A 13371-nucleotide genomic window follows, 5' to 3' on the forward strand; every position below is an offset into this window, starting at 1 on the left:
CTACTCATGCCTGGCGGCCATGACTCTCTGCTTTGTTTGTGGAGCGGCACCCCACTGCCTTATTGTCAATTTTCATTTTGGCACTGAGCAGAAATATAGTTTCTTTTGTAAATTATTTTATTTTTCAGCTTCTTACAGACGAATGCTGCAACTCTTTTGTTTCTGTTTAGATGATATTCTCCTTTAAAATGCAACTTGAAAGGTGACCAAAAAGTGAGTTCTGCTGTGACTGTTAGCAGTCAGACCAACTCTATGGGTTGTAACAGGTTTGCTTCATCAAAGTCACATTGAAATTCCAGGAGCCGGCACTGTGGCACAGTGGGATAATGTCCCGGCCTGAAGCGCCAGCATCCCTTATGGGCACCAGTTCCAGTCCCGGCTGCTCCTCTTCTGATCCAGCTCTCTGCTGTAGCCTGGGAAAGCAGAAGAAGATGGCCAAGTCCTTGGGGCAATGCACCCACATGGAAGACCTGGAGGAAGCTCCTGACTTCAAATCAGGTGAGCACCGGCTGTTGAGACCATATGGGGAGTGAACCAGCGGATGGAAGACCCCTCTCTGTCTGTCTCCATTTATCTCTGTAACTCTTTCAAACACATAAATTAAAAAAAAAAATTCCAACAGTCAATAGGGTGCTCCATAGAACTTCCTCCTTAGACTTGTCTTCTCTCATACCTAGTAAGTATCACTGACGGTGACTTGTGGGTAGGGATGGCTAAATCAAGGCCTGGGGGCAACTCCCCAACATACTTCCCCCTCATCCTCCCCTTGGCTGGATTCATCCCCCATCAATGGAAAATGAATGTGTGCTTCTGCTTCCCAAGGCACCGCGCTCTCCCAGGAACAGCAAGCAGCCAGCTATTGGAGATGTTCTTGGGAAAAGCTGCTCACAATCTAAGACTGAACGGAAAAGAGGAGAAGGCAGAGCTACACTGTCCGTAGCAGGATTTCTGTTCACTCCCAATCAATACAAAGGGATTCTTTTTTTTTTTTTTTTGACAGGCAGAGTGGATAGTGAGAGAGAGAGAGAGACAGAGAGAAAGGTCTTCCTTTTTGTCGTTGGTTCACCCTCCAATGGCCACTGCGGACAGCGCATCTCGCTGATCCGAAGGCAGGAGCCAGGTGCTTCTCCTGGACTCCCATGGGGTGCAGGGCCCAAAGACATGGGCCATCCTCCACTGCCTTCCCGGGCCACAGCAGAGAGCTGGCCTGGAAAAGGGACAACCGGGATAGAATCTGGCACCCCAACCGGGACTAGAACCCGGTGTGCCAGCGCCACAAGGCAGAGGATTAGCCTGTTAAGCCACAGCGCCGGCCTACAAAGGGATTCTTAACTGTGTCAAACACACATGTTTCTTATGGATAGGATAAAATAGAATGCTATGAAGAATTAACATTGACTGCTGCTATATAGTTTGCCAGGACTACTTTTCAAATATCCATTAACTAAAGCACATTAATGTTGCTTTCCATACGTGTGCATATTTTAAAACCACTGCCTCCTACTTTATTAGTTACCATGAGCACCGTAAGATGGGCCTTCGAGACAAGAATTTCTTCCTCTCTTTCTACCTCTGCTGTCTCTGATTCCAACAGGGCTCATTTTGTTCAGCGGGGCAGACCCATTAGCAAGACCCCCTGGCCCCAGGGCGCTCTGAAAAACAGCCAATGAGTAAACATCACGCTTGGCCTTCTTGGACCTGTTCCTGGACTTTCATTCTTCCTCCCAAAAGAATAACTGGGGCGATGACGGACTCCCCCGACAATACGTGCTGTGTCTGCCATCCAAAACGCTCTCTTTCTGTTGTGGAGCGGCCCGCAATTTCTCAGTCTTAATCGATTTCCCTACTGAGAGACTCCGCTGCCCTTCTCCCGGGGAGATGGGGCCACGCGGTATCCACTGTGTTATTGATGGCTGTTTCAAGTTTGTGTTCTCTATGTTCTCACTTGGCGTGGCCCTACTTTCTCTAAGTCCCAGTGGGAGGTTTATTAACAACAGCAGTAAACCAGAAGTTTATATATACGTGTGTGTGTGTGTGTGTGTGTATACTTGCCTATATATATATATATATACACACACACACACACACACTTGCCAATCTGTTTTAGACAAGGGGTCTTTAAAAATTTCATGGAAAAAACACATATGGAAAAAGGATGCCGGGGTTTCAAAATGTTTTGCACCAACAGAAACTTGTCTTCTAATTCAATTCTTCAGGAGCTTTTTGATGTACTGTCCGATCTATAAATGAATGTATTTTGTACATTTTTCTCATAAGTTTCATATGTGTACTTTTTGAACCCTGGCTGTGGTTGACTGGAACTCTGTGAGAATTGGTTCCTATCTACATAGGAACGTCCTCCAGCGGTATGGTGGCCCTGGCTTCTTACAGTGCTGGTTCCTATTAAAGACAGTGCTTTGGTGGCTTATTTAAACCATCCTCCACGCAGCTGGAGGGAAAGAATCTGTTTTAAGAAGAGAGGGACACTTGGAAGACAGAATTAGCAAATCAGCTACCTCCGCCGCAGGAGACGGAGCAATCTGAGTGCACGGTGCTCCAGGCGTGGTGGTGTCTTTTTGTGGCTTGCTGCGTTCCATTCACCGTCTTGGGAAGTGCATACTTCCAAGCTATCCCTGGGTTTTTGCCTTGCATCAGAATCTGGGCAGTATAAAATAAAATCAGAGATCAAGGTACAGGTCAGACCCTGGAATTCCAAAAATGTTGTTGAACATTTTCAAGATATAAGCATGATGACATTTGGACCTTCAGTCGGTTTACTTCACTATTTCCAAGTATGTTTTCTGTTTTTTGTTTTTTTATTCTTTCCCATGACACCTTAAAATGCATATTTTCCTATGGTCAAAACCATGATTTAGATAGTTGCTAAAAAGTAGCACCTAAGTAGTACCCTAAGTCCACAACTTTCAACTCTAGGTATCCTATTAATAAAGCCATATACATACTAAAAGGGAGGAACAATAATTATCAATCTTTTTTTTTTTTAAACAGGCAGAGTTAGTGAGAGAGAGAGAGAGAGAGAGACAGAGAGACAGAGAGACAGAGAGAAAGGTCTTCTTTCCGTTGGTTCACCCCCTAAATGGCCTCTACGGCTGGCGCTGTGCCGATCTGAAGCCAGGAGCTTCCTCCTGGTCTCCCATGCGGGTGCAGGGCCCAAGCACTTGGGCCATCCTCCACTGCCTTCCTGGGCCACAGCAGAGAGCTGGACTAGAAGAGGAGCAAGCAGGACTAGAACCTTGCACCCTAACCAGGACAAGAACCCGGGGTGCCGGCGCCGCAGGCGGAGGATTAGCCTAGTGAGCCACGGCGCCGGCCTGGATCTCAATCTTAACCTAAAAGCCTAGTATGGCACACATAGTGCTACGCCATAGACAGTAGTTAAGCCTGAATCCACGTAAATACATACTGATGATCTATCCTGAGTCACATCTTATAAGCTCCATCCTGGGTACCAGGAGAAGCAGGGGCACAAGAGGAGCACTCCCAACACCGCAGAGTGCCCCACTTGGAGGTGACTACCATCAACGCTAGAATCCCAGTGGGCTTCCAAGAATTCTTCCAATGATAATTCATCCAAAGAGAATGTGTCTACCCACTATGTCCTAGATATGCAGGTAAGTAAAAAGAAATATGACCAGAACCAGGGATTGGTAAGACATATAGTGCAATCAGTTCAATCCTATGAGGTCTTACCACTAAAATAAGAGCAGTCACTTATTGGACACCTTCCAGGTGCCAGGCCCTCCACTGGGCATTTTCCATGCACTGGGTAAAAATATTCCTCTAGCAACTCTGTCATGTAGCTGCCTAATTTTTCAGTGAAAGAAAAAATGAGGACAGAGAATTTGGGTAAGATCACTCAAGTGCCTAGAGAATGAGTTTAATTAACAGCTCAACAAAAATGAGCCTCAACAACGCAGTGTATCACCTTGTTTTTTATGTGGGCAAACACAAAGCGTTTGTCTCCTTGATGCCCTCTTTTCTTAACTGATTTTTTTTCTTTTTTCTTTCCAGCTCAAACCATGGATATAAATAACTGTTTTTTTTCTTCTTCTCCCCCACCCCATGAGTCTTGTGGAAATTCTTTACCACCAGAACTGGGCATTCATGCTCAAGACACAAAGTTGATTGCCAGTTAAAAATAGGAACCCCTGGCTCTATCTGTCTGGTGGGATCCCACCTCAATTACAGTGGAGAGAGTGGGAACTGTTCAAGGACCTCCGTTATATCCCATCTCTCTTTAGGATGCTACCAAATGGTTTCCACTTTGCTATTAGCTTAAGCGCCTCCAGAAAAATTCTGGCTCACTTTTGAGTTTCCAGAGCATGGATGTTATTTCAAGGTGCCAAGAAAATCAACGGAGGTGCTCCCCAGGAACAATCAACATGTTCATGGATGGATCTGCATCCCCTACTCCCCCTCCAAAACACAATCAAAACAAAACAGAACAGTACCACTTCAACAAATACTGAGTTTTCAGGAGTTGCCAATGAAAGATTCTCAAAGTCCTGGTGGGAGTCTTTGAAGATCTTTTGGGACTTTGCTTTTCCTACAACTGGTTCTTGGAATCCTGTGTTCAACTTTACACAGCATTTCATTCATTCTGAATCAGTGTTACACTTTTCTTACTTGGAATTTCTCCAGTGTTTCTGTTAGTGTGTTATGTGATACTAAGTAAACATAGAAACCAAAGCTTTATTAATAGTCAAAGTAGAATTTTGAGAGAACTCTTGTGACCAGAAGATACTCTTGATGCTGCTTGATATTTCCACTTCATTTCCGCTTCAATTCAAGCAGTATCTGAAACTAACACTTTTGGGGGTGGGCATGGTTGCATATTGGACTGTAGTAAGTGGGCAGCATGCATAGTCACCCACTGTCAAGGCCATGTCTACATCTGTACTCGTGGGCTCCTCCTCCCCTTCTGATACCAAGCGTGCCACTTTCCGGCTCCTGTCCAAGTCATCTCCTTCCCTACACACGGACTCCATCTCTCACCTACTCCAGCACATCACCAGCATGGCTGCCACCATCTCAGGAGCCTCTCTGAAATGCCCCTGTCCAATTGGTCCTCCCCATTAACATCCCAACATGCTGTCATGTATCTACTTCTAAAGAATTAGATCCACACGTCCTGCAGATGAAGTCTCATTTTCCTACTTCTAACAAAAAGTCCTCTAAGAGTTGCCCTGTTTCCACGTTTCTTCATTCACTCCTCCCAATAAGGTGCTCCTTGGACATCCTGGGAACTGCTCTTTTAGCTAGCAGTCCTCATCTTACTCAACGAGTCACCACCATTAGACATAGCTGATCACTTTTTCCCTACCAGAAATCTATCTCCTCCAGTTTTTTCCAACCTCCTTGCTTTTAGCTTCTGGCGTCTTTTGTTGAATGCTCCTTGTCCCCTCTTCAGTACCAGCTAAGTCCAACCGCTCAGCAGTTCCTGTTTACCTACACCCACTCCAGCAGGTGCTGTCAGCTAGGCCTGTGGTTGAAGTTCAGCGTACGTGGGGGCCACTGCCAGAGTCCCAACTCTGCCTTAGCACTCTCCAGGAGGACTTTTTGCAGTGGGCTCACACACCACCGTTCTGTGCTGCCGCGTACGGTAGACAAGAGCCACATGTGCCCAGCAAGCACCTGAGCCGTGCTAAGTGTGACCAAAACACAAAACTGAATTTCACTGAAATGCAGACATAAGTAACCATGCACAGCTAACGGCTACCACACGGAGATGCAGAGCTGTGATGAACCCCAGCCTCCATATTCACGTATCCAACTCACCATCTCTATTTGAATATTTAAAAGACCACTATCAACATCTCCACTGAACCAGTCACGGTCTTCCGTGTCCCCACAAAGTCAGCTCCGCAGCCCTATCTCATGAAAAGGCAACCTGTCCGCTGAGCTGTCCTGGCCCAAACAGAACCACAGAGCCACCCCAAACTTCTGGCCAGGAAACGTCGTCACTCCGTTTCATCTGGGCCTGCCTCCCGTCTGAGCACCTGTACTGCTGTGCTGATGTGCCCTCATCTGTCTTCTGCTTCCCTGGGTCAAGGCCCTGGCAACTCTGGAGGGGGGCGAACAGCTGCCCATCAGAGGTGACAACGGGGGACCTGCAGGAGAAGACAACACAGTGACAGTTGCTGAGCAGGTTAAACAGCGCTGCGAAACGGGCAGAGGGAAGGCAAAGGCTTCCGTGGAAACGGAGGAGGAGCACCGCACGACCACAGAAAGCCCTCTGTGGCTGTCACGTGGTCCGGCACACATGCAAGAAGCCACAAAACCAACAAAGAGAATTCGAGTTTTCCTTGAAGATTTGTCTTTCCTCTGCAGGAAAAACCTCTTCTATTGTCTTCCTTTCCTTCCCTACAATTGACATGAAAACACGCAAAGATTCACAGAACAGAAAATGCTGCAAGTCGGAAAAGCACTGAATAGAATATTTAATAGTACTAAGGGTGAACAAATCCACTTCCCATTTTCAAAGTAATAAAAAAAAAAAACCACGTCTACAGCCAAAAACAAGAAGAAAAGTAACTGACGGAATTTACTGTAAATGTTCACAGGAACATGCAATTTTAAATTACAAACTCATAAAATGCATAGTAGCTAGTTATTTGTGTTTATGTGTGTGTGACCAATACAGTTTTACAGCCAGTGGCATATACAGCACGCAGTTTATATTTTATTTGCTGCACACTCACTAAATGCATAAGGGAATCTAGGCTCTCAGCTTCACAAAGCCAAATAACTCAAAGCTGACTTTCACGTCTTTGTAGCTATATATTCACACATGGTTTTATATGTGTAATTGTGCAGGCTGAAAGAGAATATTTATAGAAACCGGCAGCAAGCTTAGAATTTACTCTCACATCAACTCATAAAGGCCTCTTAAAGGAAGTAAGAAGTTAAACAAATAGGCCAGCCAAGACCATCCATACCAAAGATGAGGATGTGTCAGTTATCATACTGTATTATTTACTTCTCAATCATGAAAACCTTGCATTCTTTTTCCTATATTGAGGAGAAAAATTACCAACCATGCACACAGCAGTCATCCTATCTCTTCCTAACTGATGCCCGAGCAGGGTTAATCCTATGGAAATAGACCCGTGAGTAGCATTTCTGCACACCTCACCTTCATCCCTCTTCTCAAAAAAAAAGGCTGAACTACGTTTAAGAAATCAATTCTGCTCTCAGGAAAGCTACATAATTGGTATAAATTTGTGCAACATCAAGGTACAAGGTCCCTTATGTAAGAAAAGTTGAGAATTTCAAGACAGCAGTAATGGCGCATTTAACCAAACCCAGAATCCTCCTGAGCACCAAGTCTCCTACCACTGCAGGTCCCACACCCACAAAGCCAGCCTGGCCCAAACTGAAGGTCCAGGGTTTCTCACCTGGATCAGTTCTAAGAGACAATTAGTTTTCTTTTCAAATTCCCACTGGCTCTGTGTTCTGACAATGACTTCTTCCTGTCTTCGTAGATGAGGATGGCAGCACCCCATTGGGTGGCCTTATTTATACCCCAGTACCCGGTGGGACCATCACCATCACCTTAGCGGCAGACAGCTTCTCCCCTGGGACGCAGGAGCGGCTTGGGGAGATGCCTGCACAGCACACAGCTGAGGGCCTCGCTTCCTCTCTGAATGCTGTGGCACAGGTCTCAGGTGCTACCCGATTTGCAAATCAGAGCTCCCATCATTCACACCTACTTTACAACATGTCAGTGACCACAGCAAGAGTAGTCCGTTGCCATTTTCGGCACGAGGGAAGACCTCGAACACCCCCCAGGTCTCAGAAGCACTGTACTGCTCTCAACAATGGGACAACGTCACAGCACTGCCACTTCCGAGCCACCCCGTGCCACATGTCAGACGGCACAGCTGAGCTGTTACATGCACACGTTTGGAAAGACCGCCAGGAGCTCCGTCTACTTAACTGGACTTAGTCCAGAGAATTTCCCAGCCAACTGGCATGGAGTCTCCCTCCCAGCTGTGCAGCACCCCCCTTAACCGCTTCCAGGGCCTCGGGAGAACTGTTCAATGTCTACCTTTAACACAGGAACCACCTGACTCCAGACACAACACTCAGCAGCTCTGGACCACGGCTGCCGAGTTATCAAATTTACAGCTTCTCACGTTGGAAAACCACAGACTGTCGGGGTGGGGCGGGGGATCCTGAGTGAGGGTGAGGGGCGGAGCTGGAATCTACCACAGCCCTCAGAAGGAAGGGGGCGCAGCTTCTGCTTGGGGCACTCAGGTTAAAACAAAGGACACTTGGAATCATCTTGCACAAACGTTTTTTGCTTGCTCTCACTTTCAATTTTTAACATGAAAGCCACAAATTCCTCTAACTAGTTTTGTTGTAATTTTTTTTTCATTTTTTTTAAGTTAAGAAGTTCATGTAATTTTCTCAGAAAAATCACGTTTATAGATAGACTGTGCAGACCAGCTGTCTATTTGATTCCCGCTAGAAGATTGGTGGATTAGTCCTTAATAATCCACGTGTCAGCTTAAAAACAGTACTAACAATACCTGCTGAACGTTCTCTGTGTGCCAGGAAACTCACTGTGCTCTCACTTAAAACAGAAAGCGGCCAGGCACCGGCTAAGACACCAACACCCAGTATCAGAGGACACGGGCTCCACCCTGGTGCTCAGCTTCCTGCTGTCACTGACCTGCAAGGCAGCGAGGCTGGCTTCGCGGACTGGCCACACTGCAGGCCAGGACTGAGTTCCCACTCCAAGCGCTGGCCTGGCCCAGTCCTGGACGTCGAGAGCATTTTAGAAGCGAACCAGTGGACAGGTGCTCCTTCTCTATATAACCTTCTTACTCTTTTAAGTTTTATTTACACAGAGAGAGGAGAAGCAGAGAGAGAGAATGTCTTCCTAACCTTCTCTCTTAGACACAAATTTTTAAAAATAATGCAATGTTTAAACATTGCTAACAACATTACAAAAGAACGCTATAATATTCCAATAGTGTAGGTAGATATCCCAGCCCCGATGTGACACAGCCAGCATGAAGCAGTAACACTGGCCCTGAGCTCTTCACTACTAACAATGAGACCATGGGGCTTTTTAACCCTCCCGACAGCTGTCTCTCCAGCTCGCAAACACAATGTCCAGGATTATAAACTAAAAATGTACAAACTGTACTACTGTTCACGGAACACTTTAGTCACTGGGATGCAACAGCATGTTCAAAGAGTCACTTTGGGATCCAGGGTTCAAGCTTGGCCATTTTGCTTCTGGAACACACAACGATCTCATTTCAGAATATGTGATTTGTTTTTCATGTACAAAGATTTATTTTATTTGAAAGACACACAGAGAGAGAGAACGTGAGAGCGAGAGAGGGAGAAAGGTCTTCTATCTGCTGGTTCACTCCTCATTGGCTGTGATACCCAGGTCTAGGCAAGGCCAAGGAGTTTGGAACTCCATCTGCACCTCCCCCATGGATGCAGGGGCCCAAGCCCTAGGACCATCTTCTGTCACTTTCCCAGGTGCGGGAGCAGGGAGTTGGATTGGAAGCAGAACATCCCTGCTGGGATGTTGGCCCGGCAGGTGATGGCTAGATCCTGCGCACCATGCCACCAGCCCAGTACATGTGATTCTGGATCCCCCCATCCACTTTCCCCTGCACTTAATCAAATGTTTCCGGAATCCTTGTCTTCACAGGAGACACAGATTAGACTTCATAGACTGGTCTTTCCGTGCTGAGTCTCAAATTGCATCATGGTCTCACAGAGGGGATGGTTTTGAGGTGCAAATTTGTATTCTTGTCAGTTCCCATGATTTTCAGAAAACCTTGTGATGTGAACATCAGCCAGTTTTCACTGCCTTATTGTTTGCCTCCAAGCTTGAAGAACTCTCATCCTCACTATTAGGTGTGAGTGAGTCGCATCTGACAGAGAGACGCTAACACAAAGACCCTCCCTGGGGACATGGAAACGCATCTGCTAGGCAGCTTCACAGCTGTGGACTGACACACCAAACCTCGAATCCTGTTCTAACTCAAGCCATCAACGTCCCCCATCCCGTCACAAAAGTATGTGCGGCAAGTTAACGGGGGCCCACTTCAAATAGCACAGGGCGGCCTCTGGACAAACGACGTGCCATCGCCCAAGTGCCCCTGGGTCCTCCTCTGACGTGGGCTCGACATCATCTGTTCTCAATTATTTCTCCATTACGTCTCTACCCCTCCTGTACTTGGTGTCCTCACTCGGCGCGTGCTCCCTGGCCTGGCTTCTCCCTTACACTGCTTTTATCTGGAAGCCCATCTTGACTCATTTCAGCCCCTTCCCCTCGGGGTGCCCACGGCCACAGAGGCCCGGAGGCCTGAGGAAGGGGCCACCCTGGAGGGTAATTCATGCTTCATCCCCTGTGCTCACGCTCTGTCATCTCAGTGATCAATGTGCCTGTCCACCTGCTTCCCAGCCACCCCTTCATCTCCTTTTGCCAGAGAGTGGAGGAAGTTGTTTATTATAGTAATTTTCTTTAGATGTCTTTTCCTGCCGAGAAACCAGCCTCTGGTTAACCTATTTCTCACCTACTGCCATTCCAAAGGCTGCTGCCTCCTTTCAGCTGCGGGATTCGTCCTTGCTACTGACTCAAAGAATGGGGTTCCAAAGAGTTAAACACACCCTTCGGCTGTCTGACAAAGAGGAGAAAACCCACCCCTCATAGAAAGAGGAGCCTTTCATTTGTTTAAGGCTTCTACAGAGGGGAATGCTGTAAAAACACAGGTGATCGGATTTCAGCCACATGACAGCAACCTGTGTCATCATGTCATCCTGAATCACGCCCTCCATCAGACGGGGATGAAGTTACCTTCTAATGAAACACTCACGACGCTTTCCTCACCTCCTCTCCAACTGCATGCCAGTCGCCCAGAGAAGATGACTCATGTGGTGTGTGCGCACACAGGTGTGTGTGTGTGTGTGTGTGTGTGAGAGAGAGAGAGGGAGAGAGAGAGAGAGGGGCAGGCAGACAGAATGAATAGCAGCAGCAGCAGCAGCAGCAGCAGAGGGAAGGCAAGACCTACCAGGAAAAGGTCATCTGTAGTCCCTTCTAAAGAACTTAGCACTTCCTAAGTGCACATCTTAGCAAAAACCAATCTCTACGTTTTAACCTCCATTGCCAAGACTTCTTACGATAATACAGTAGGCAAGCCTTTTCCACCGTTCTGAAACAAAGAACAAAGCCAGTGACCCTAGATTTCTATTACCTACATCTCAACTTTACAATGGAAAAACACTGCGTTTTCAGCCATCATCAGAAAGAACTTCATAGACGACGGAGCTTCAACCACCTTTGACCGAGCCATCCCACTCCTGGGGAATTACCCAGAGGAACTGCAGTCAGCAGCTTCAAGAGCTACTCACTTTCTCATGCTTCCTGGGGCTCAACTCACAACAGCTAAGATGTGCAATCAGCCCAGATGTCCATCAGCGGATGACTGGGTAAAGAAAATGGGGCATATATACACTATGGAGTACTATGCAGCCATAAGAGAATGAAATCCTGTCTTGTGCAACAAAATGGATGCAACCAGAAACCATTATGCTCAGTGAAATATGCCAGTCTCAAAAAGACAGTTAATATAGAATCAAAAACGTCTATAGGGATGCAATGAACATTTTGTGCTATGACTGCTGTTTTTAGCCCTTGTTTATACTCCTGTAGAACTGTGGTCTTCCCACTTTTCACTCGTTGAATTTTATGATTAGTGGTAAATTAAGTCTGTGAATACAGAATGGATTAAAATTATGTCTGCAAAAACTGATGAAGAGGAGAGGGTGGGTGATTAGAGGGGAAGCAGGGGAATGAGGGAAGTGTTTTCTTGAAAGTACCTACGGAATGCATAAAATTTATTCTTTATAATAAAAAATGTAAAAATTGTGGGAAAATGTAATTAAGTTCAGTTTACTTTGGTGTAAACTTTTCTTTTTTGAAGTCCATGCAGAGTTTCTTCAAAATACGTACTTTCTATGAATAGTGAAGACCCATTGTAGGCATAGATTTCTTCTTTGCACCAAAATAAACTTAGTCTTAATGCCATTTCCAGGCATTTTTGAAGTGTCCTATTCATCTATGTCAGATGAAATTGATGTTTCTCAACAAAATTATTTATAAATTTCACCCTGATCTTTAGTTTTCACCTTGTCACTTCCAAATTCTTTATATCACACACACACACACACACACACAGCATATTCAGCTATCTATGGATACAGAACTAGTTCAGTTTGTCTCTTTTCATAATATCTTAAACATTACTGAAATATAAGCTGGCTTTTAACCTTCCCAGTTACTAATAGGTACAATGAGAGACTCCTTAGTTTTTATGCCAGCTTTAGGTGGTAGGGAGTAACTTGAAATACATGGAAATTACTAGTTTTATAACAACTGCATCTGTAGTGACCTCAGGAAGTCTGTGATTGCCAAATCAATATTTCTTTCTTTTTGTGTCAGGGGGTCCGTGTACATTAGCAGCTTTTATCCTCCAGGGCAGCAAGAAACATAATACATGGTCATGAAAATTAGCTCTTTTTCTCCAAGTCATTTACGGGTACGTGTGAGAGTGCACATATGTCAAAATAAAGACCTGATCGATGGACTTAAAGAATGCCTGAAGATTTGAGGCCTAAGACAATCCTAAAAATCCTTGATTACCCCTAGGAGTTGCCCCTGGCCAAGGAGGAAATCAACAGGCCAGCAGTGTTGAAACTGACATCCACCTGCTGCAAATGCTGAAGCTATCCGGAGCCAAGGAGAAGGTCTGTAAGAGAGACTGCACTTAAAAAGGAGGCTGACTCATGGCTGAGTGATAAAAATGCAAGGTCTGTTTTCCATTTACTTGAAACCTTGAGCCTCCCATGAAGGCATTCTATAAAGTTCTGACATATAAAGATAACCAGAAGCAGAGGACACTTTTATTTGGTATCAGGCCATGCACTGATTTCTCGGGGTTAACTGACAGCAGCCAGTTATTCCCAGGACTGGGTTACTCCTGCCTTGCAGCAGGGAACACTCACAAGTGCTGGAAGGATCTGCCAAGTCCACCGCCCTGGGAGGGCAAAGTGCTGCTCTCCCAGACTGAGGTGAGTCTTCCATGAACTAAGGCATCGGAGAATGCCTCTGTGTAAATTACTCCCTCAGGGGAAAGCAAGCACTTGAGGAAACATATGGGTTCCGCAAATGCATTTTAGGAGATCAAGTTTTGCTCATGTAAATGCTGCTCACTGCACTTCACTGGAAACTGTGGTTCTAAGGCCAGCCTTAAGAGATGATCAGATACAGTGGTTTTTGGATTTTTTTTTTTTTTTTAAACTTGTCCTCCAGCCGCT

The 13371-nt window shown here is 45.9% G+C and overlaps 1 protein-coding gene across 2 annotated transcripts in view; it reads right to left on the reverse strand.

Moving 5' to 3' along the window:
* Positions 1-13371, reverse strand: part of ADAMTS18 (ADAM metallopeptidase with thrombospondin type 1 motif 18) — a 154537-nt gene that overhangs the window by 14833 nt on the left and 126333 nt on the right. For both annotated transcript variants that reach the window (XM_062176570.1, XM_062176571.1), the window contains one exon: positions 2517-2658. In XM_062176570.1, the coding sequence (XP_062032554.1) occupies positions 2517-2658 (142 nt within the window). The remainder of the gene's footprint in view (positions 1-2516; positions 2659-13371) is intronic.

This window comes from Lepus europaeus, chromosome 19, assembly GCF_033115175.1.
Source record: "Lepus europaeus isolate LE1 chromosome 19, mLepTim1.pri, whole genome shotgun sequence".
Classification (NCBI taxonomy): Eukaryota; Metazoa; Chordata; class Mammalia; order Lagomorpha; family Leporidae; genus Lepus; species Lepus europaeus.